The 24,076-nt window shown below is 32.2% G+C and overlaps 1 protein-coding gene and 1 long non-coding RNA gene across 2 annotated transcripts; both read left to right on the top strand.

Moving 5' to 3' along the window:
• The first annotated feature begins 15,107 nt into the window (after nucleotides 1-15,107).
• Nucleotides 15,108-16,927, top strand: LOC115705228 (protein ELC-like). The gene has a single exon (XM_030632496.2). The coding sequence runs from the start codon at nucleotides 15,386-15,388 to the stop codon at nucleotides 16,664-16,666; it is 1,281 nt and encodes a 426-aa protein (XP_030488356.2). The 5' UTR covers nucleotides 15,108-15,385; the 3' UTR covers nucleotides 16,667-16,927.
• A 3,576-nt stretch (nucleotides 16,928-20,503) lies between these two features.
• Nucleotides 20,504-23,836, top strand: LOC133033582 (uncharacterized). The gene is made up of 3 exons (XR_009685726.1): nucleotides 20,504-22,747; nucleotides 22,858-22,953; nucleotides 23,673-23,836. It is a non-coding gene; the product is annotated as an uncharacterized LOC133033582 (long non-coding RNA).
• Nucleotides 23,837-24,076: the final 240 nt, after the last annotated feature.

Below are 24,076 nucleotides of genomic sequence, written 5' to 3'. Positions count from 1 at the left end.
TACCGTACTATTTTTTGCAGTGCGATTTCTATGATTTTTTAGTTTCGCGGTGCGAGTGCGGTTTGGAAAATTTTAAAAATCACATGTGTGGGTTGGTTTGAAAAAATAGTCAAAAATCGTACCACTCGCAGAGTAAACACCTTTAGGCTTAAATGTAAACTTTTTGTCAAGTACATGATAATTTTACATGCCAGGTAATTGCATGAAGATGAATAGTACGTATAGCAAAAATAAGAGAAGCTGATTTCATTATCATCAACGGTGTCTCACTCCATAAATATGTCATTGTGAGTAATTATCGTGGCAGGACTCGATTCTTTGGTCATATATATTGGTATATATTCATTATGCTTTGGTTATGTTTTTTGGTATTTATTTTAAGCTCCATTGTTGCCTTACATTTATTTTTATTATTGTCATTTTTTTACTTTCTGTTTCAATCGTTGTGTGCATTATTGATAACTGATAAGGCACGTGTATGGTTCTTCATTTGGAGAAATTTTTTATTTTTATGCTATGTTTGAAAGTTAGATTTTAGTTAGAAAAAAAAAGTAAGTAAAATATAGAAATAAGTGTGTTTGGGCGAGATTAATACTAAGATGGGTGACCTGACCTCTTAAGAAGTTCTTGTGTTGCACTCTTAAAACTTGTTAAGTGTGTTTGGGCGCGAGTAGTATCCTAAGAAGTCTTCTTGTTGTATCCATAAAACTTTCTTTCAAAAAAAAAAAAATATATAGAAGAAGAAAAAATCAATTTCTTAAATTTAGTATAAAAATTGATATGTTCATATTATTTTTTGAAATAACCTTCAATATTTTAATACCACCCAAATTGATTTGTACTGTTCAAATATTCGGTACTTATAATATGTTATAATCACAATCCTCAATCATTTTTCCTTTAATATGCTCGGTGTTGGCTTGGTAAATTAATTTGTAATCTCATGATTACAATTCTCAATCTCTTCCTTATTAATTTGCTTTCATTGTTTGTTTGTTTGTTTTTTTTAAATGAAAGGTAAAAAAAAAATATTTTCACTTCTCTTTCTTAGTTTTAGCCAATATTCTTCTCTTTATTTATTTGCCGTATGTTTTAAGCTCTTTTTTTTTTTTTTTTTTTGCATAACAGGCTTGTCGAAATTTCTCTTTATTTTTTTTTTTCAAATAGTTTTAAAAATCTTTTCTAGCTACAACAAAAATTATTTGGTCTTTTGCACTATTGTGACTTACTATTCAATAAGATCATCTTAATAGTAAGAAGTATATGTTTCTTTACCGTCATGAGAAAAATAACTGAAATCAAAAATAACTTTTTAGTTTTTTTATTTAATTTGAGCTGCTCTGGACGACTGGAGTTGGACTGCGTCTCGATCGCCTAGGGCAGTCCCGACTTACTTCCCCAGACACCGCAATTGGAACCAAGCCATCAGCACTTGTAGCTTGAGCATGATGGGAAGGTACAGGAGAACTTGATGCCCCTAAGCGGGCTGGGCAAGCAGATTACCTAGCAGGGGTGAGGGACGCAGAAGGGGTAGGACTGGTAGGTGCAGCCCCACAGCCAGTTGAGGCACTCAGCTTTGACAAGGGAGGAGGAGCACCAAAGGGCATGGCGCGCCAAGGACCAGAGCTAGCGCCCTTTTCCCATCGGGAAAGGATCTTCAAAGAAGGATCGGCTGAATATTGGCCTCGATGTTCTTCTTGAAGAAACTGTCAGTTTTAGCTAGCAAGCCATTAGACGAAGACTCTGGGCGAGAAGCTTCCCTGGAGGAATCTGCGGGAGCAGCTCGCCTCTCACTTATGGAGCGACCTTTTGGTGACGCACCCGAAGAGCGGGCCATTTGAGGGCTAGCAGAAACATCACCCCCTGCACCAACAGTTCAATCCTCTTCTCCCATGCTGTCATCACCAATTTCTTTTGGAGGAGCCTGGTTAAGACCATTATCACCATCAGCTGCTAACTCAGCCTTCGGGGCTACCTTCCTTTCTGCTGGGAGAAGCAGTATGACGTACAATTTCTTAGGCTTTAACCCAGCATTCTCTGAGACCAACCCACATTCAATCAGGTTAGGCAAAGTTAGAAGATAGTGGCAGAGCTTGCTTTCATATTTAGCTTTAATTAGTTTTGGCATTTAAAAGGTTAGAATTGGAAAATTGGCGTTTTTGAGAAAATAGAAATAAAATTTGATAAAACTGCAAAATCAAGTGGGGCCCACTAACACACCATGGCCGCCCACTATTTGTGGAAATTCAAATTGATTTTTTCATTATTTTAATGCCAAATAATTCTTAACCTAAACCTAGTAGTTGCCTATAAATAGAAAGTGATGGCTCAGTCAAAACATAAGTTTTTCGTAACATCTTCTGACAGAAATTTCGCTCTTCAGAAAACTGAGCCTTTCCTAGTTTCTATACCTGGCCGAAACCTCTCTTCTCTTTTCTTCTTCATAAATTTCGAACCCTAGTGAAAGAGTAAGTGCCCACACACAACAAGCAGTAACTCAATCATAGATTGGAAGACCGTGAAGGATCAAACTTAGAGAAGAAGGACATTCGGGCTCAGATCTTGATTATACTTTGCTACAGAAAGGATACAAGGGTTAGAGATCTGAGCGGAAGGAGACATTAATTCCGCTGCATCAATGTAAGGTTTTCTTAACTTTATATGTGTTTAATTTATCGTTTTAGAAAGTTCATATTTAAGGTGTTTAAACAACATACTTGTGAGTAGATCTAAGATCCTGGTAAAATAAATTCTAACAACTGGTATCAGAGCCATGGTAATTTATTTACTTACATGAAATTTGGACTTTAAAACGATTGTTTGTTATTTGGATGGTTTCATGTTGTATTGAGTGTTATATGATGATTGATTGATGTTTGTGAATTTTCGTGAAAAATAATTGAAATTTTGTTTCTGAAATTATTTTTATTGGATAGCATGGAAAAAATTAAGCAAGTTACTTTTTTACAGAACTCAATTTCGATTTAATTTGAATTAGTTATGAATTTTTGAAGTTTCGAAAAATATCGGAATCGTGCATCAGGGGAAGCGCGCGCACGAGGCTTGTTCCTCGGACAGCACGCGCGCAAGACAACTCGTTTTGTCTGAAACAGGGCAGCGCGCGCGGATCACTTCTCTGATCCCCCCTTACGCGCGCGCATAGGCTGCAACCTCCCCTGTTCCGCCGAGGTTTCTCGGCCAGCCTTCCTGGGTGCGCGCGCGGACGGTATGCAAACAGCTCCCAAATTTTTCGTTTTTCTTCGTTTTTTCATGCTTTTTCATGGATTTAAATTCCGATTTTTTGTGTAGTTTTGTATTTTGATTTTTACTTTTCAATTTTCAATTCTAATATCAGGAATAAATTAATTTAAATTTTTTAAATTAATTTTAGATATTAGTGTAGTTTGAATTTGAAATTCAAGTAAAAATCTATTTTTTGCTTAATTATCTATCTTATTTTTAAATTTGATTATTCTTATTATTTTTTTTTTAAAATTTAAGGTCAGATATTAAATTTTTTAAATTAAATATTTTTTTTAAAATTATTTGACCTTATTTAAATTTAAAATAAGATAACTATAATCATGTAATTTTAAATAGATGTAAGATATTTTGCTAACTTTTAAAAGTTGTTATTTTATTTATTTAAATTACATTTAAAATCTGAAAAAGATATTCATTTATCTTTTTTTAATTTTTTATTTAATTTTTATTTATAAAATAACATTTGATTTTTAAAAGTAGTTAGCAAATTTTGAAATGATATTTAGGTTGGTTGAAACCTAATTTTTCAAAATTGTAGGTTTAATTTTAAATTTAATTTTTTTTTTCAAAATTTCGAATTTTTCAAATTTTTTTTAAATTTTCGAAAATATTTTTTTTATTTAATTAATTATTTTGAAATTAATTATTTTAATTTAAAATTAAATAAATCATACTTCCAACTATCCAGCTAACCTTGTTGCAGGAGTATATGGTTTTAACTTGTGTGTAAGTTTTCAAAACCTATTATTACTTGATTGCAAATAGCCATGGTTAACTTGTTGACAGATCCAATGATCTGATTTTAACTCATGGCTCCCTTGGTCAAGTTAATAATTTGTAACAGGTAAAATTTTCACAATCTTCTTTCATCTGTGTATGACCTAGCAACATGATAGGATCCATCCAAATTTGTGCCTGTGTGAGTCTATATGTTTATTTTATTATATAGATACATATAGGTTGTTGCTAAATAAAATGTCACACCATGATAGATTTTATTTAGGTCAATTTAGTTTTTGGACCTATTCAATTAATAACAGTTATTTATTTTAAGGTTAAATTCCTCTCTTTTGGGCCTTGTGTGAGAGTTGGGAGCCATAGAAGTGGGTACGACATACTGAACCCAGCACCCCCTCACATGAACTACCCCAATTGTGAATGCCCATTTGCCTGATTTGAATAACTGTGCTAGGTTAATTATATTAGTTTGACCTAATAAAATTGAATTAGCAATTTAATTAACTTTTAAAATATATGAAAATTTATTTTCATTTTAATATTTTAAAGTTAATTTTAAGAAAAATACTTTTAGTTTAGATATTATTTCTAGACAAACTATTTATATTTTTCTTGTATTTAATTAAATAAAGAATTTTAACTAACTAGATTCCATCTGGAGCTTATTTAATTAAATATTCATATTTAAGTTATAAATTAGTTTAACAACTGATTTTTCTTATCTAACTTAAATTTGAATATTTTATTTAAATTTTAAATTAAGTTGAGGAATCCTAGGCATTAGTTATTAAAGATTCTTAAGATATTTTTTAAGTTAATATCTTTTCGAATATTAACTTAAAATGGAATATTTTAGATATTTTTTTAGATTAATATCTTTTCGAATATTAACTTAAAAAGATATCTTCAAATTAAGTGGTTATAACTTAATTTTTTTATATTTAATTAAATCTAAATTTGAAATTATTTAAGTTTTAGAATTTTTCTATATAACTTAAATTAGATATTTTTCAAATTTTTGTTGAAAAGATACTTAGTCAAATAAGATATTTTCTAGATAGTAATTTCTAGACTACTTATTATTTCTAATATTTAAATAGGAAAATTTTATACATTGTGAAATTAATTATTTAAATAATTAATTTTGGTACAATTTTATTTTTCCTAGTATTAAACTAGAAATTAATAATTAAGCCTTCTCTACACTTAATTATTTATTTCTTGAATTTAATACATTTAATTAACTTGAAAATTTTAAATATCTAAGTTGATTCTCATCATGATACTTAAATATTTGTTTATTTTTCATGACACTTAATTAAATAGAAAATTATTTTTAAGTTGAAATTTAATTTTTCAACTAAAATTTAAATAATTTTCAAAATATTTTTTTCTTTATTTTATTAATCAATTTCGAAAATTGCATTTTAATTATGCAATATTATTGAATTTAATCTTGAAAAATAGATTGAGTTGTAGATTAATTATTTATTTTAATTAATTCTTGGGTCAACTTCAATCAATGATTTTTTCATTTAATTGATTAATTTAAAATAAATGAATTTAATATGTGTCGGATAAGGTCTGGCCGCCTACCACTTGGCCCACAAGTAGAACCTGTGACCAGGGATTGGACGGCTGACCATGATGTGTTTGGGTGCCATGCCCAACATGAATTTCTTTTGTGCCGCCCAGTGGGATACTGGACGTAGCAGCTGGTTGCTGATTAGCAACTTGGTAGGCTTTCTGTATCAGTACGGTGGCTTGTCTTGTTCGGTCATCGATGGCTGCCTGCTAAGCCTTTAATGTTTCCATCTCCCTATCCCTCCATTCAATGAATGACATCTCTGCTCTTCGAACGCAAGGTTCATTACAGCACAAAGCTCTTCCTGTCATGATGCAAAGTATTAGTGTGACCATGCATGAGCCCAAGAGCATTGTGGAGGTTTTGAATCTCAGTAGCATCTCTTATTGTCGTTTGAGCATTGGTTGTGGACGAGATTCTAGTGCTGAGAATGCTCATATCGGCTGCCGAACTAGTGTTCCCAGTCTCTTGCACACCGGGTGTGATCCCAGCCAGAGGGGACGTCACACCTTGGCCCACAATAGGTGGCTGCGTGTTTGGTTGTTCAGGATTGGTTCGTGGTGGGACCTTGTATTTGTTGGAAATTATTTTACCAGGATCTAGATTTACTAACAAGTATGTTGGATTAACAACCTAATATGAATTCTAAAACAATGAAAATAAACACATATAAAGTTAGAAAACCTTACAGTGGGTGCAGCGGAATAATATGACTCCTTCCGTTCAGATCTCTAGCCCTTGATTCCTTTACGTAGCAGCGAGCATCACCAAGATCTGAACCTGGATCTTCTTTTCTCCTTCTTTGATGCAGAAATTCCATAGTCTTCCATACTATGATTGAGATACCACTTGATGTGTGTGGGCACTACTCATCTCACAAGGATTTCGAAAATTCTCTCTCTTTTCTCTCTTAATTTCGTGGCTGATCATATATGCAAGAGAAGAGAGCAAGGTTCCTTTATATAGGGAAAAGGGAGAGCACAACTTTCCAAATAAAACAGTTTCCTCTTTTACTGTGTAATTGATTAACTGCCTTATTTAGTGTGATCCACCACTTTCCTATTATAGCTAGGCTTTGATTAGCAATTATATGACAATTAAAATTGAAAATAATAATTGGGAAAACAAGCAAAGAGGTGCCGGCCATAGAGGGAATATGGGCCTCACTTGGATTTTGCAGTTTCCTCAATTTTATTTCAATTTCTCCAAAAATGTCATTTTTCCAATTCTAATCATTTAAATGCCAAAACTAATTATTTAATAACTAAAATAGATTATTAAATAATATTGTCATTTAAAATAATTATTAATTAGACATACAAAGTCTCTTAATTAATAATTAAACCTAAAAACCCTTTTATTTACGATTTCATCCTTAAACTGTGAGAATTCATAAAGTAGACATAGTCTAACTTTTAGAATTATAATTGATTGATTAAAATCAATTAACTGAGTCTTACAAGAAGTATGGCCTCAACTAGTATGGGTACCATGGGTCTATATAACCGAGCTTCCAATAAGTCGAACCGAATTTACCAAGTAAATTCCCTAACTTATTAATTCCTCATTGAATCCACACTTAGAACTTGGAATTGCACTCTCAGTCATATAGAAACGCTCTATATGTTCCACGATATAGACACGTCATTAGTTATCCATTGTTATAACCCTAATGTGATCAATGATCCTCTATATAGATGATTTACACTGTACAGGATTAAATTACCGTAACACCCTACAATGTATTTTATCCTTAAAACACTTAACCCTGTATAAATGATATTTCACCTAAGTGAAATGAGATCTCCACCATTTATCTTCGTTTGGTTAAGCTCGAAGGAAATCATCATTTACTTCTATTTGCCAAATAGAAGCTATAGATTCCATATTTATGTTAGCACTCCCCCACTCAATTGTATTACCGTGTTCCAAAAATGTACGTATTACCCAGATACAAAACTAGGCTTAACTAACAAATCAAAGAACACGAATAACACTCTTGAGATTGAGCCTAACCATATCAGGATTTCGATCATGTGATCTAGGATCAACTTATGATATTGAATTGAATAGATATTTACGGTAAGTTTCAAAATCTAATTCAAAGTTCAATATCGGTCCATTCCAATGTATACTCCATACATCCGATACTGGTAAACTTTGCCAATGTCCTGGAAAGGACATAACACTTTTCCAAGGTGTAAGAATACCTATCGCTGATTATACCATGTCAGTCTAAATCCAGTGTTCTGACAAATCAGGGAATCTACTTTTGAACATATAATAAAGATTATATTCCACTGTGCTGACAACACTATAATCTTTAAACCAACCCATATGTTCTGGACTTAAAAAAAATTCATACATTATATACACATATAATCATGAAATAAATCATGTGAACCATGCAACATAAAATGTTATTTCTGATCTTTATTAATAAGTAAATCTGATTATATGAAATGAGTTTTATTTAGGGCATAAAACCCAACAAACTCCCACTTGCACTAATATAAAACAAAAAATGCATTTCAAATAATCATTAACACCTTGATATACCAATCAAGTGTAATAGTAGTAAACTCCTCGTAATGGGATCTGACAGGTTGAATTAAACACAACCTCTTCTCCACCATTACTCTTCCTTAATCACAAAATCCTTGATAATGTGAAATTCCTCTCTATATGTCTACTCTTTTGGGATACTGGATTCTATACTTTTGGGCAACTACTCTTTTGTTATACAAGAAGTAACCCTAGTAGTTAAGGCAAGTTGGAACACTGCCACAAATGTATAGAACTTTCCTTAGACTGAAAAAGTATCTTTCCTGCAACTTTTAACATTCAGTCTCTTTCTGGTAGACCAAGTGATTTCAGATAGGTTTTTACACTTCTCCAAAATCGCTACTCCACCCCCAAAGTAATCACCATCTCATCAGCAGACTTTCTAGCACAAAGGCAAGTCTTGAAATATGATGTGGTGTAGTCTAAGAGTTTCAAACAAACACCCTTATTGACTAACATATAGTTCCTCTTCTTAATCTTAAGATTTACTTGATTGTCTTCAAATGTTCCTCTCCTGGATTAATTTGATACTTACTCATTACTCCCACTCAACAGCAGGTGTCTGGTCTAAGGCATACTAAAGCATATCTGAGACCTCTCACTGTTGATTTAAGAAATTCTTTCATGGCTTTATCTTCTCTGGAATAGTTGAGACTTTTCCTTAGATAAATAAAATCTATATATAAGAAGTTGTGAAGCTTCTATAGATTTCCATTGGAAAGAAAATGCATCAGCATCTCATGCTTGCATTAGAGTAAGTAATTACCAGGTATACCACAAGCCATAGGTTTAGATAAACTCATACCTATAATACTAGGAATAGGAAGTTTTGTTAAGTCCATTGAATAGACTTATTAACGAAAATTTCCTTTCATGTCCTTGTAATAGAAAACTTTAGGTTACTCCATGTGAAATGGATCAAACCATAGTTCTATTGGCTTTCTGCTTAGTTTCTTATCTTGACAATCCATTACTAGTTTAAACTCACAATAGATTTTAATCACTAGTATCTTCCAAGTTATAAGAAGGTGAGTTCCTAGAAACTCTCCCACTACAACAAGGTACCGTGAACTATGTCAAAGAAAACTAAATAGTATAGACCTCTTCAGTTGTGTTAAGACAACAGAGGCAGTGGGATCATCATATGTAGAATAAGATGATGGAACACTTTTGGAATCAAGAAAAAAAAATATCTCCTTTATTTGCTACTTTATTTTCAGACTTAGTCATTTTCTTAGAAAATCAGTATTTGTTTAAACAAACACTTTCTTATCTAATGACTATGGGATGCTCCACCCCTAATCACTTAGAATAGCTAACAAACATGCAAACCAGGGTTAGCAGTTCTAGCTTTTCTTAAGATTTCGATTAGGTCATCCATGAATCTAGTAATGATTTACATTAAGTATACAACCATTACATCATTCTGAAATTTCCATATAAGGATTTAGGCAACGACTAGTAACTAATCATCAATATGCAACTCGAATTTCTGGGGAGGTAAGTTTGGATATAATTCAAAATCAAATTAATGATCTTTGAACTGCATATCTACTAACTTTTTCTCCACCCCTATCAGTTCGCAAGATCTTTAACCACTTACCATTGCTAGAAATTCCTGAAATTTTTCAAACATTTCAAATTTCTTTTGCGTAAGGTAAAATGTAGAGTGATCGTTTTAAGAATACAACGAAAACTCATATCCACCCCTGAATGTACATCCATCTACGAATGAGATGAACTTACTTTCAGTGGATATAGGCATATTAACTCTTTGCAGAGAATGATCTTGTCAAAATCATTATGAACAAGATACAAATGCCTTAGATTTATAAAATATGTGGTTGTATTTTTGATGACTTAAGTTTAATTACATCAAAGAGTTCTTAGAATAGTGCAAGTGGATTCTGGTCACAGAATACTAAACTCATACAGTTTAAATCCATTGATATAAAATGGTTATAAAAACACTTATGAAAGTGTAACTGTATAATTAGTAACTCTTTCTTGGACTACCACTACTAATCTAACTCTATGATTTGCCTATACAAGTAGGAGATATCTAAGATTGAGGATTTATATCATTTAGGGATAGAATTCCGGGAATATAATCATATGCGTCATCTAATTTCTTAAGAGAAAATATGACTTTATATGATTTATAGACCATTCATCCAATGATATGTCATTAAGCTAATTCGAAATGAATAAGCTAAGAGGAATTAGGATAATTTTGTTTTAAATAAGAATCCAACGATGCTTCGATTAGCGAGAGTCAAAGTAATCTTATTTATACAATCTTCTTGTTTCATATTGTAAAACACTAGTCTAAAGCGTCATCAATTGATGAACAACTAGATGTTGCATTTACAATATTTATCTTTCGAGATCTAACACTATTATGTTAGTCTAATGGTGAAAATCCATTAGGGATTTATCTCATTAGAAAAACAAATCAAGTTAGACCAACAATGAAGATTCAAAATTAAACTACAATTTAATAACAGAAAATAACATGGTTCAATACAAATTCATACATAATTCAGAAATTATGAAGCACATAGCAAGTAGGAATGACAAGTGAAAATACTAAAACATACAATCCTAAATAATTTCCAAGGTTTTCAACAAACTGATATCAGTGTCCCGTTTAGGCGAGAGTCAAAGCTATCATTCATTGAATAGAGTTGTCAGCTCATCTAAAATGTCAAACATTCTAGCAACCTTTTATTCGATCAAGATGTGAATCCGCGTTGTCCCGTTTAGGCGAGAGTCAAGGCTATTCTATCTTATGAGCTTCCACCATTGTTTCATATTCTTGCAAGTCTTATATAGTCGCCACCATTAGGGTGATCATAAACTACATAAAAAAACTTACAAGATTACTTATCTTTCGAGATTAAACGGTGCTAACTTGCTAATGAACGTTCCTCCATTAGGGAGGATTACTCACTAAAACAATAGCTATGTAAAACCAACAATGGAGATCGAATATCCTTATAATAAAGCTCATTATTTAATGAAGGGTTGTATTTTCTTCTAACATTTATTTTAATCCATTTATTTTAAATATATATATTTATTTAATTAAAATTTCCAATTTAGAATAAAATATTCTAAATATAAATTTTAATGTAATATTTATAAATTATACTTAGATGGATATGAAAATAATATGAATTATTTCCATCTTAGTAATAATTTCCATAAATATTTAGAAAATTATTCAATTTAAGTTGTTTCAAAATTAATTTAAATTAATTTACAAGTCAAATTTAACTTTCTATAAATATATATTGCATTTTCGAAAATGCTTTAAAATAAAATAAAATAAATCCTGGAAAATTACCTTAATTTTATGTTGGCCCAAAATTAATAAAAATTAATTTTCAACAAAAATATAATTTCCCTATTTAATTAAATATCTAAGAAAAATTTCAAATATTTAAGTATCATGATTAAAAAATCAACTTAAATATTAATTTTCTATTTAATTAAATACACTAGAAAAATACTTCAAGCAAAACAGATAATATCTATCTAGACTTTCATAGACTAATTAATCCAATTTCTAATTATAATATATTTTAGTTCATTTATTTTAATTAACCATCAAATGAAAAAGTCACTGATTTAAGTTGGTCCAAAATTAAATAAATAATTTTCAACTTTAATCTATTTTTTCAAATAAAATTCGAAATTTCTGCATTAAAGAAATGCAATTTCGAAATTTTGAGAAATGATTAATAAAATAAAATAAAATATATTCTGAAAATTATTCAAACTTAAGTTATTCTGAAATAAGATTCCAAACTTAAAATAATTTTCAACTTTAATTAAATAACATGAAAATAACAATATTAAAGTATCATGATGAAAATCAACTTAGATATTGAAATTTTCAATTTAATTAAATGTATTAAATTCAAGAAACAAATAATTAAGTAAAGAGGAAACTTAATTATTAATTCTAGTTTAATACTAGGAAAATATACTAAACTTAGATTGTACTAAAATTAATTATGAGACAATTAATTTCACAATCAATGATATTTTCCTATTTAATATTAGAAATAATAACTAGTACTAGAAATAACTATCTAGAATATATCATTGACTAAGTGTTTTTCTAAAATTAACTTTAAAATATTACATTGAAAAATAAATTTCATATATTTTAAAAGTTAATTATGTTGCTAATTCAATTTTAATTAGGTTAGACTAATATAATTAACCTAATACAATTATTTAAATAAGGCAAATGGGCCTTTACAATTGGGGTAGTTCATGTGAGGGGGAGCTGGGTTCAGTATGCCGTACCCACTTCTATGGCCCCCAACTCTCACACAAGGCCCAAAAGAGAGGAATTTAACCTTAAAATAAACAATTGTTATTCATTGAATAAGCCCAAATCTAATTGGGTCTAAATAAATTTCCTTATGTCAAAATTTATTTTAGCAACCTAGTCCATTTACTTAGTAAAAACTTAAATGGGTTCCCTATATGCATCTAAGCCCAAAAGCAAACATATAGGCTCACACAGGTCAAATGATTTGGATGGACCCTATCATGTTACTAGGTTTACACAGATGAAAGAAGTACAAAATTTACCTGTTACAAATTATTTATAAGATCTATCGTCAATTGGACTATGATTAAAATCAGATCATTGGATCATGATCTGTCAACAAGTTAATCATAGCAATTTAGATCAGATAAATAATAGGTTTGTTAAAAAAGTTTTGAATAAACAATATAAATAAACAAACATTGTCCATGTAACAGATGTGAATCAAGATATTAATATAATTAAATTATTATTCTTAAACTAACCAAATAAAGGAAACTAATTTTAAAATATCTAGGTTTATTTGAATCAAATAAAATTAAATATCTAATAAGATCAATGATTTAAAAGGAAAGAATCTCCAATATCACTTTCAGATCTTATAATTTAATAAAATAAACCAATTTTAAAATAGATTTGGTTAAATAATAATTACCATAATTATATGTCAAAATATCTCAAATTAAGCAATATTCAAATCTCTACAAAAATATCTATGTTATTTAAATATTTAAGATATGATTTATAAATTTCTAATAAGGAAAAAATGATATATATATATATAGAAAAAATATCATTTTTAAACTTATAATTTATAAATAATTAAATATTTAACAAAATAACAAATTTTTGAATTTGAAAAACATTATGGCAAGTATATCTATAAAAATATCTATGTTAATTTCAAATTTATTAATTATTTAATTTGCCATATAAGATAATTTTAATATAATATTTTAAATAAAAAGACAAAGTTATCTTTTAATTTAAAATATCTTAAATATCAAAATATCTAATCTTATAATTAAATAATAAATAAATATTAAAGAACTTAACAAATTTTTAAATCTGACCATAATAGGAAATATTTAAAAATTGGAAACAATCCAAAATAGAAATATTTAAAATTGGAAAAAATTCCAAATTGAAAATATTTAAAATTGGAAACATTTCAATTTAGAAATATTTAAAATTGGAAAAATGAATTTTGGGAAACAATCCCTTAGAAAAATTGGATTTTTGGGAAACCTAAAGTTTACAAGGTAGGATCTGCCTGTAGTGAGTCACCCTGGTCAACCACACCTTTGCGAGTTTGTACCACCATTCTATGTGTCTGCTAAAACTTAAAGCAAAGAGCAAACTTAAATTTTGCTCTCAATGAAACTACCAAAATGTTGACCTCGCTTTTAGCCAACGACAGTGAGTCAATTAATAAGCGATAAAGAATATAATTAAGATAGAGAAAAAATCAGTAAGCAATAAAGAACACAAGATTTTAAAGGGGTTCGACCCCTATAGTTTGGTAATAGCTTACTCCCGTTAGATTGTATTAACTCGAAACAAAGAATATAGTGTTTCTTCTCTCAAAGCTCTCACAATGAAATTTCTGAGTATTTTCTCTTAAATCTCTCTAAAGCAATTCTTTCGACCCTTTTTACAGTGAGGATGGATCACTATTTATAGGGCTAAATGCATGAGGGAAGGTTTCCCTTTTGCTTACAATATCTATAATTGGTAAGAACATACATTACATATTTAGAATACATAAAATGAGAGATTCGGAAAACTTCCCATATCCCTTTGATACGATCCCATGATTGTAGGGATTGCTTGTGTGCTTGAGCTTCACGATATCAAAACTGAAGTAGTTAAGTCTTGATACACTGCTCGGAAAAATGACTTCGTTTGTTGTCAGGATCATCTGCCCTTGCTCTGTTCGATTAGGCAAAGTTTGCATGTACAGATGTATGGCTGATGTCTGTTCAGAATATCTCTCCAGTCAAATGTAGAGAATAGCAGACACGTGCCACCAGTATGCGTTGCCACGTCATAGTGCGAAAAAATGGAATGACATATAATATATTACATAAATTACATTTATTAGTTAAACTATTTTGTATTTAAAGTTTAGACATTTTAAAATTTTACTTAAAACTTATTATACTTTATAGTTAATAATTTTTATTGTATTTAGATATTGAAGTTGAATCTATACCATATTATTATTTTTTGTTATTTTATTCAATTTTTTATGTTTACTCAATTATATTTATCTTATATTAATGTTATTAAAATTAATTTAAATTATAATATTTTTTAACTTGAAATATAAATAATATATTTTTATTCTTTTAAATTTAATTATTCGAATACTAGAAATTACTAATAATAATTTTTTTTTAAAAAAAAAAAAACAAAAGAAAAGAACGGGTTTAGACGGGTTAACCCGACTAAACGGATGAAATCATCAGACGGGTCACGGGTTTAACTTTTTCTAATTTTAATTAAAGCGGATTACAATTAAATATTTACAACTCAATATTTATATTAAATTAGTAAAAATATGCTATAAGATGACCAACCCACGTACACCCCTAAACCCACCATAAAATTGGCTTTAATCGGAATGAGGAGTTTCCTTAGTTACATAAATTATCTTAAATCCGATTGAGATGGAATATTCAATTTAATGATTTAATTTAAAGAAATAAAGAAGAACGCGCACACGCCAAGTCTCCACGCGCACATCCTCTTCTCTGATCTGACCTCTCTTTTCTTCTTTTTCCATCAATACAACGATCTCATCAAACCCCTCATTCCTTTTTTCTTCTTTATCACTTTCTCACCCTTGATTTTCTCCACTGCCAAACACCCAACTCCTCCCGATGGTGCCACCGGCGACTCACGGCGGTCCCTCCCCGCCAAACCCTCAGTTAACCCAGCAGTTCTTGAGCAACGTACTCTCCCAGAGGGGCCCTTCCGCCCTCCCTTACTCGGAAGATACAAAATGGTTGATTCGCCAGCATCTTGTGTCTCTCACCTCTTCTTACCCTTCTCTAGAGCCCAAGACCGCTACCTTCACTCACAACGATGGACGCTCCGTTAATCTCCTTCAGGCCGACGGTACTGTCCCGATGTCGTTTCAGGGTGTTACATACAACATCCCTGTTGTCATTTGGCTTATGGAGACCTACCCTCGCCATCCTCCATGTGTTTACGTGAATCCCACTCGCGACATGATCATCAAGCGCCCTCACCCTCATGTCAATCCTTCAGGTCTGGTTTCGATCCCTTATTTGCAAAATTGGGTTTACCCTAGTTCCAATCTTGTTGATTTGTCTAGGAATTTGAGTCTTATGTTTGGAAGAGACCCTCCTCTTTACTCTCAGCGTCGCCCTAATCCCAATTCCAGTCCCAATCCAAATCCCAACCCTAACCCTAGCCCGAGTCCGAGTCACGGGTCTAGTTTCGGACCGAGTTCGAGTGGAAATTCGTTGAATTTGGGGCCGGCAGTGTCGTCCGGGTATACACGGCCAGCAATTCCGCCGAGGGCTTATCCGCCATCTCCTTACGGTAGTGGAAGTGGGTCGTATTCTCGGCCTCAGAGCGATGATCCGACGGAGGTGTACAAGCGGAATGCGATCAATAAGCTGGTGGAGATGGTACACGGTGACGTTACAGGGATGAGAAAGGCGAGGGAGGCGGAGATGGAAGGGATGTTTAATGCTCAGGGGGTTCTGAGGCAGAGAGAGGAACAGTTGAATACCGGGGTGAAGGGGATGCAATCTGAGATGGAAGGGTTGGAGCAGCAATTGCAGATGGTTTTGATGAATGCTGATATTTTGGAGGCATGGTTGAGGGAGAATGAAGGGAAGACTAGGAGTTTGGAGAATGTTGATGTCGATGATGCTTTCGAATGCGTCGACTCACTCTCTAAACAAATGCTTGATTGTACGGCAGGAGATTTGGCTGTGGAAGATGCCATATATGCTTTGGATAAAGCTGTTCAGGATGGAGCTATTCCCTTTGATCAGTACTTGAGAAGTATTAGATTGTTGTCTAGGGAGCAATTCTTTCACAGAGCTATGGGAGCGAAAGTGAGAGCTACCCAAATGCAGGCTCAGGTTGCTAACATGGCTTCAAGGATTTCACAGTATGTTTCTTGAAATTTCCACTGTGTGTGTGAATTTTGCTGTTATGGAGGTCACTTGTAATCACTCGCAAGCCCCACTTACGCTGCTGAATCAAAACGGTTGATATTATGAAAACCATTATAATAGTTTTGAGGTTAGATTCTTGTGAAAATTGGTCTATGTATTTTTGATTATATTATAAAATTGTATGAATAGGAAAAATAGATATCTTTTGCTGTAAGAAATATGTCATTCTGAATAATCATGAGGCAGGGCGCGATTTTTTTGGTCTTATATCTGCACATCATATATTGTATACATTCATTATGCCATAGATGTGGTATTTAGGTATTTATTACAAGGTCTATTGTTTCCTTACATAGTGCAAAAAAAATTTATTTCACTGTTTTGCCTATATAATGGTTATAGTTGGTATTTGCATGTGAATCTCTTGACCAGACCTGCCCAAGTAATAGTCTAATAAAATCCACTTTCAGAAAATTTTCTAGCTGAATTCGATATTGATGAGGCATGTGTTTGGTTCATCTGGAGGAAACATTTTTAGGCTCTGCTGATTATTTTAGAAAATAATTGCAGCTATCCAGTTCACTATCAACTTATGTGTGTCATTTTTCATGTGTACATGGTTGTAGTTTGTGTTAATTTTTATATATATTTTTTATTATTCTCATGTTATACGCATGCTTATTTTTCAACTTGGTGTGTACTGTTAAATTTGATCATTTCAAGTCCTAGATTTTTTAGTTTAATAAATATACAATGGAAAATCACGTAGTGCTTGTTATTGTGATGTTAGGCACCAGTCCTTTATAACAGAACTTTTTCTTTTGTATGGTCTAGCTTATAAGCTACAGCTATAGACTGCCATGTTGGGTGTTTCTGTTTTTAGGAATCTGTTAATGACTGTTTAAGTCAAATGTGTTTACGTTAAAGCTTTCATTATCAAGAACAAAGTTTTTTTCGTTGAAGTTTTTCTCAACGGATAAATTAACTATTCTTAGTTAACGTAGTTTTGAACTCTGATCATCTCTTGTAGGAATGAGAGTACTCTGATCATCTCATCGTTATCATAATGTTATTCAAACAGGTAGTCCTGAAATGAAGTCAAAGCCTAACAAGCTTATATGTAATTGGTCTGGATGTGGATGATACATGTTTGATCGGAAATTGACTACAGTTTTCACTTTTCAATCCTTATGTTTTGGCAGAAATAGTCCATTTTGTTAATATTTTGATGCATTGTAGTATTTTCGCCCTTAACCCTTAAAATGATAATTCAGCTTGTTAGTTGAGAGAAAATGGAAAAACAGTGAAGCAGAGAGAAGAAAATATATTGATTTAAGAGGAATTGTGTGCAGATTACAATATATATACAAGTTCAATAAGAGCAATGAGCTAAACAAACTATATACTAACTACTCTAACTGATATTGTAGTACTCTTTGTGCTGTTGTCATATGGCTGGTTTTAGGAGTAACAAGAAACTGGCTTAGTTAGTTTTCTGCATAGGACAAATCTGGTCGAGTGATAGTTAGATATTGGAGTTTGCTAATGATTTTCTTATACAGTTTTGGATTTGCTAGAGAATCTTTCTTGCTGTCCTGGCTCAATTTCAGATTAGTCTCCATAAGTGTAGTAACAGGTTTGGATCCAAGATATCCAATGTCTTCAAGCAATTGAAGAGCATAATGCCTTTGCGACACAAATATTCCTTGACAGATCTTGCTATTTCCAGTCTAAGAATATACTTTAAGTCACAAAGATCCTTTAACTTGAACCTATTATTCAACCTGTTTTTCAAATTTCTAACTGATGTAAATCATTTGATGCTAGAATAACATAAATAAGTAGAAAGATGAAGTTGTTACCAAAAAACTTCATAAAGAGAGAGTGGTCAGTAGCAGAATGGTGAAAACCTTTTTAATTAAAGCATTGGAAAAATTTTCAAACTATTGCTTAAAGGCTTGTTTCAAGCCATATAAAGACTTGTTCAACTTGCAAATTGCATTAGGTGAAATCTCCCCCTTAGAACTATATCCAAGAGCTAGAGTCATAAAAACATTCTCATGTAAATCACCATGTAAAAAAGTATTGTTTACATAAAATTGATGTAATATCCAACCATTAATAGCTGCTAAGGCTAAAACCAACTTAACTACAATAAGCTTAGTAACTGGTGCAAAGGTCTCAAAATAATCAATATTTTCTTGCTGATTATATCCCTTAGTAACTAATTGAGCTTTAAATCTATCCACACTACCATATGCATTAAACTTGATTTTATAGACCCACTTACATTCTATTGCATGTTGATGAGGAGGAAGAGAAACCACTGTCCAAGTGTCATATTTTCTTATTGATTATATCCCTTAGTAACTAATTGAGCTTTAAATCTATCCACACTACCATATGCATTAAACTTGATTTTTTATAGACCCACTTACATCTATTGCATGTTGATGAGGAGGAAGAGAAACCACTGTCCAAGTGTCATTAGCTTCAAGTGCTACAATTTCATGGTCCATGGCATTATCCCATTCTGGTATGCCATGAGCTTGAGTAAAGGACTCAGTTAAGTATAGCTTGAAATAGATAATATCAGGGCTCAAAATTGTGGGGAAAGCCCTTAAAGCTCTTAAAGCTCTCATCCTCCCACTCTTCATTAAAAAATACATTTTAAAGCTCCAACAAAATCTCTCTTCAAGGGTAACTCCTTTGATCTCTCTAATTCCATTCCTTTTGAGGAAATGTCTCTTCTTACTGTCAATTTAGATCAAACTTTGGCTACTATTGTTAACGAGTTTCTTACTACTACTGATAATAATGCTAGTCCTTCAGTAGGACGCTCTCTTTCTACTCCTAAAACTAGAGTTATTGATGATAGCTCTAGAGGCTTTGTGTAATTTCTTGGTTCTACTATCAGTATGAATTAAACCTTAGGTATACACTCTATTTCTCAAAACATGGTTTTTCATTCTGTTAATACTACTAAGCCTGCTTCTGGTGGTGAGGTGCATTTAGGGGTCACTTGTAATATCTTAGTTGTCTCTCCTCCTACTATGGCAGTCGTTATACATTCGACCAGTGTTGCCAATCCTACTAAGGGCCTGTTTGGCACAACTTTTAGAAAAGCTAAAAGGTGCTTTTTGAAAAAGCTGTGATAAAAATGTGTTTGGCAAACAGTCAAAAAATAGCTTTTTGAAAAATTTTTGGAGAAGCTACAGCTAAAAGCTGAAGCTGCTCAAACCTAACTTTTAGAAAAAGTATTTTGATTAAAAGACTATAATAATTTTTTTGTACTACAATCATATTTATTTATTTATTACATATTAAGAAAAAGAAAAAGAAATTAAACTAATTATAATAAAATAAATAATTATTAAATCTCTTATTTTTTTTTTTAAAAAAATAATTTATATTTTATTTTAATATTAACAAACAACATCAACCTAGAATTTTTCTTATATACTTGAGTTTCTAATTTTTTTTTTTTACATTTGATAAAACATAATAAACAAATACTATAAATTATTTTTATCAAAGGGAAATTTTATATTATATGCTTAAAATTAATTTATCCACTAAAAATATGCTAGCACATTTTGCATCATGCAAAATATACTCACACTATTTTTCTATCCAATTTTACCCTTAAACAAATAAAAATCAAACATCCATGTCTCTCTCTCTTTCTCCGGCGTTAACCCCGACCTAGAACCCCTACCGTCGAACACACAGACCCAGAACTTCAGTCGCAAGGCCTCGACGTCATCTTCTCTCACGGCCTCTCTCGTTTTCTACATTTTTTTTTTCTGGTTTACCAGTTTTTTGCGATATCTTGCGATATTTAGCGATATTTAGCGATGTATTTGCAATGATAAAACAAATCTGAGGTCAGGGATGAAGTTTAGTGATGATTTGCGATATTTAGCGATATTTCGCGATGTTTCGCGATGTTTAGCGATGTTATTCGCGATGTGTTTCGTGATATAGTGAATTGAAGACATTTAGAGATGTTTTCACTATTTCGCGATGTTTCGCGACGTTTCGCGACATCTAGCGATGTTTCGCGACATCGTCAAAAATCAAAAAAAAAATGTAGAAAACAAGCGATGTTGTGAATTAAAGAAATTTAGAGATGTTTCATGATTTCGCGATGTTTCGCGACATTTAGCGATGTTTCGCGACATCGTCGAAAACCAGAAAAAAAAAATGCAGAAAACAAGCAAATGGGTTTCGCCGGATATGGTGCGGTGGTCTCGTGGGTGGTCCGGTGGGGTTTTGTTGGGAATGGGTTTGGAGAGTTAGAGAAAGAGAGAGAAACGAGAGAGTTAGAGGGAGAGTGGGGGTTTGAAATGAGGAGGGTATTGTTGGGATTAAAGATGTTTGGAGTGTATTATTTTTACATTTTTTTAAGAAGCATGTAAAAACAATTTATACTTTTTTTAAGTATATAATGTCAAATTTCCCTTATCAAATGCATATAAATTTATATTTTAAAAAAAATTAAAAATATAGAAAAAAATAAAATATTATATAAAATAAGTTTTTACATATTTGTGATTATAATAAACTAGATTATAACATTATCATTATCATTATAATAGATCTTAACAACTCACAGTACTTTAAAATTTATAATTTACTAAACACTCAGCTCAGCTTTTTTCTATAGTTTTGCTACAGCTGCTTTTTCTCACAGCACAACTACATCTGCTTTTTTTCACAGCACAGCTGTGTCAAACTGGCCCTAAGAAGGCTCAAGCTGCTAAGGCCTTTTCTAAGTCCAAGGATAAGGCAGTCTCAGGAGCTAAGAGGACTGCTTTCACTTTTCACTCTATTTTAATTGGTGATTCAATTAGGAATATCCTGAAAAGAGTCGTGCTAGTTCTAATGTTGTTGGTTCTTCATCTACTGATAACAACTCTTTTGTACAGGCGGGTGTGGTTGAGCAACTCTGCCCAGAAAAATGAATCTTTTAAGTTGGAATGCTTGTGAGTTAGGGAGTCCCCGAGCATTCCATAACCTTTCCCTTGTTGTAAATAGAAATAATCCGAAGTTTCTTTTTATTATGGAATCTAAGCTCTTGTCTGGTAGTTGTGATAGTCTTAGAGCTAGATTTTCTTTTGATCAAGGTTTTGAAGTTCATAGGAAGGGTCTTGAGGGAGGTCTCTGACTGTTTTGGAAACAAGTGGTTAATGTTAATATTTTAAATTTATCCTCCAATCATATTGTCTGTTTTGTAACTTTCAATGATAATATTGATGGTGATCATGTTTTATGTTTTTATGGTTCCCATTCAAATGACAAAGTTCATACTTGGAAATTATTAGATAGACTTTATGATAAGCATCTCTTTTACCTTGGCTAATTATTAGTGGTTTTAATGATTATCTTTCTATTAATGATAGGCATAGTAAATTTAGTCTGCCTCTGTAAAGACTCGGTTTGACCGAGTCAAATATTTTATATATATAAAATAATAAATAAATAATACATATGTAAAAAAAAAAAATTATTATATGTAATAAAAAAAACTAAACCCTTCGTCCCCCTCTCTCTCTATCTATATTTCTCTCTTTCTCTCTCTTTAAAATACAAAAATAAAACCCATAAACCTCCATAACCACCTCACTCTGGCGACCTATCTCTGGCCACCGCCCGACCTCACGCGCCGGACTACTCAGACCTCCTAGTGCCGGCGACCTCACCCCCCAAGCGGCGCCGCTTCTCTCGCCGCCGTTAGCTTAGGATCGCAAGTCAAAGTTTGGGGTTTCAAACTTTGAACGGGTTTTTCGGTCACCTCCGGCGTCCGTTTGATGAGAGGTTTTCACCACTACACTCAGCTCGTCGAGGAGAACAACCTACACTAAAACATTTTTCCCGGTTCACTACTTTTTCCGGTGACATTTTTGTAGCTCCGCCCCTTTCTGGCGACTTTCCGGTGACATCGTGCACGGATTTGACAAACGGTTGGCATGAGTGTGATCTACTCGTCGAGGTGGTCGTTTTGATATATACTACTCCTATTTTCGGCGACATTTCCGGTACACCAATTTTTACCGCCACCGATTGTTAATGTGCACCGCTTAGGTGAGGCTTCGGAATCCCAACTTTTAAATATAGTCATATTATATGTCGTTGGACTCGGTTTTGAATGTAGAATGCGATAATGATAATTATTTAACCATTTGGTGGTATAGGTGAGAGTAATATGTAAGTTTGGACTAAACAATTGGAGCTCGGGACTTGAGAGCTTAAGATCGTCTTTTGGAAAAAAGTTTAACGACTCGGGAGAGGTAGGGACTCAACTTGATTATTGGACTTGATTTTTATATGCATTGTATAACATTAGACATATTCCAATTTTTATGATTTACAAATTGTTTGAAAAATTAAAAACTTAATCTACATATTTTCTGGACCGTTCTGGGGCGCTGAGTGCCAAATATATTTTTGTGTGCAAATATTTATGCAGGTTATGATTTTTGGGTTTATTCAAAATACAGGTGTTATGCTGCCGAATTTTCTAGAAAATAAAAAACGAATATGTTCTTTTGTTATGCTTATTATTTGCCTGCTTTGGTTATATTGATGAGAGCCATGTTGATCATGTCCGATGCATATTGTTGTTTCACGACCTAGTCTCTGTGTCATCATAGGTAGATCAGGTGTGCACTCACCTGTAGGTGAAAGACCTAGAATCTGTACAGGGAGTGAATCTGAGCCCCGATATTTATGGTGGATATCAGATGCGACTACCCGGTTTTGGATGTCGTTTTCTATGATTTGGTATTGAGAGCTAGGGGTCTAGTGGACGGTGTGATATGCATTTGATGTTTGATTTGTGATTATTTGTGGTCTCTCTATTTTATCTGTACATATTGATACTGTTGATGAGACATTTTATTTTTATAAAGCTAACCATGCAGGAATTTTATTAAACCAAGGGTCCTTTGATATTAATTGTTTTCCTACTGGGCTTTATAAGCTCACCCCCTATTTTCTCCCATTCCAGGAACTCAGTTTGATGCTAGTGGATGAGGATGGTACCGTTGGGAAAGGAATGTCGTTATTAGTTTAGTCATATTTTACTCTTTCACCTTCTAATGAGACTGATTTTGTATTTAAGAACCAATGGATGGTCTGGATGACTTAAATTAGCTATGTACTAGTTAGAAATGAGAACAGATGGATGCTAGATATTATTTTGGTATTTTATTGACTTATTAAATTTATCTATTTGGTGATTACATAATTGTGGGGATATTACTTGTAACGCCCTAACTCTCAGGAACGCCACGTGTGTGCTTTTACAATCTTATTATCAATAACCTACTAGCTTAGGAAAAGTGTGGTTTAAATAAAGTTTGATAATTTAAAATATACATATAATTTTTTTTTCTTTAAAAATACTACTAA

Source organism: Cannabis sativa, chromosome 1 (genome assembly GCF_029168945.1).
Source record: "Cannabis sativa cultivar Pink pepper isolate KNU-18-1 chromosome 1, ASM2916894v1, whole genome shotgun sequence".
NCBI classification, from domain to species: Eukaryota; Viridiplantae; Streptophyta; class Magnoliopsida; order Rosales; family Cannabaceae; genus Cannabis; species Cannabis sativa.
Note: the sequence above shows the minus strand (reverse complement) of the source record. Positions and strands in the feature narration are given on the sequence as shown.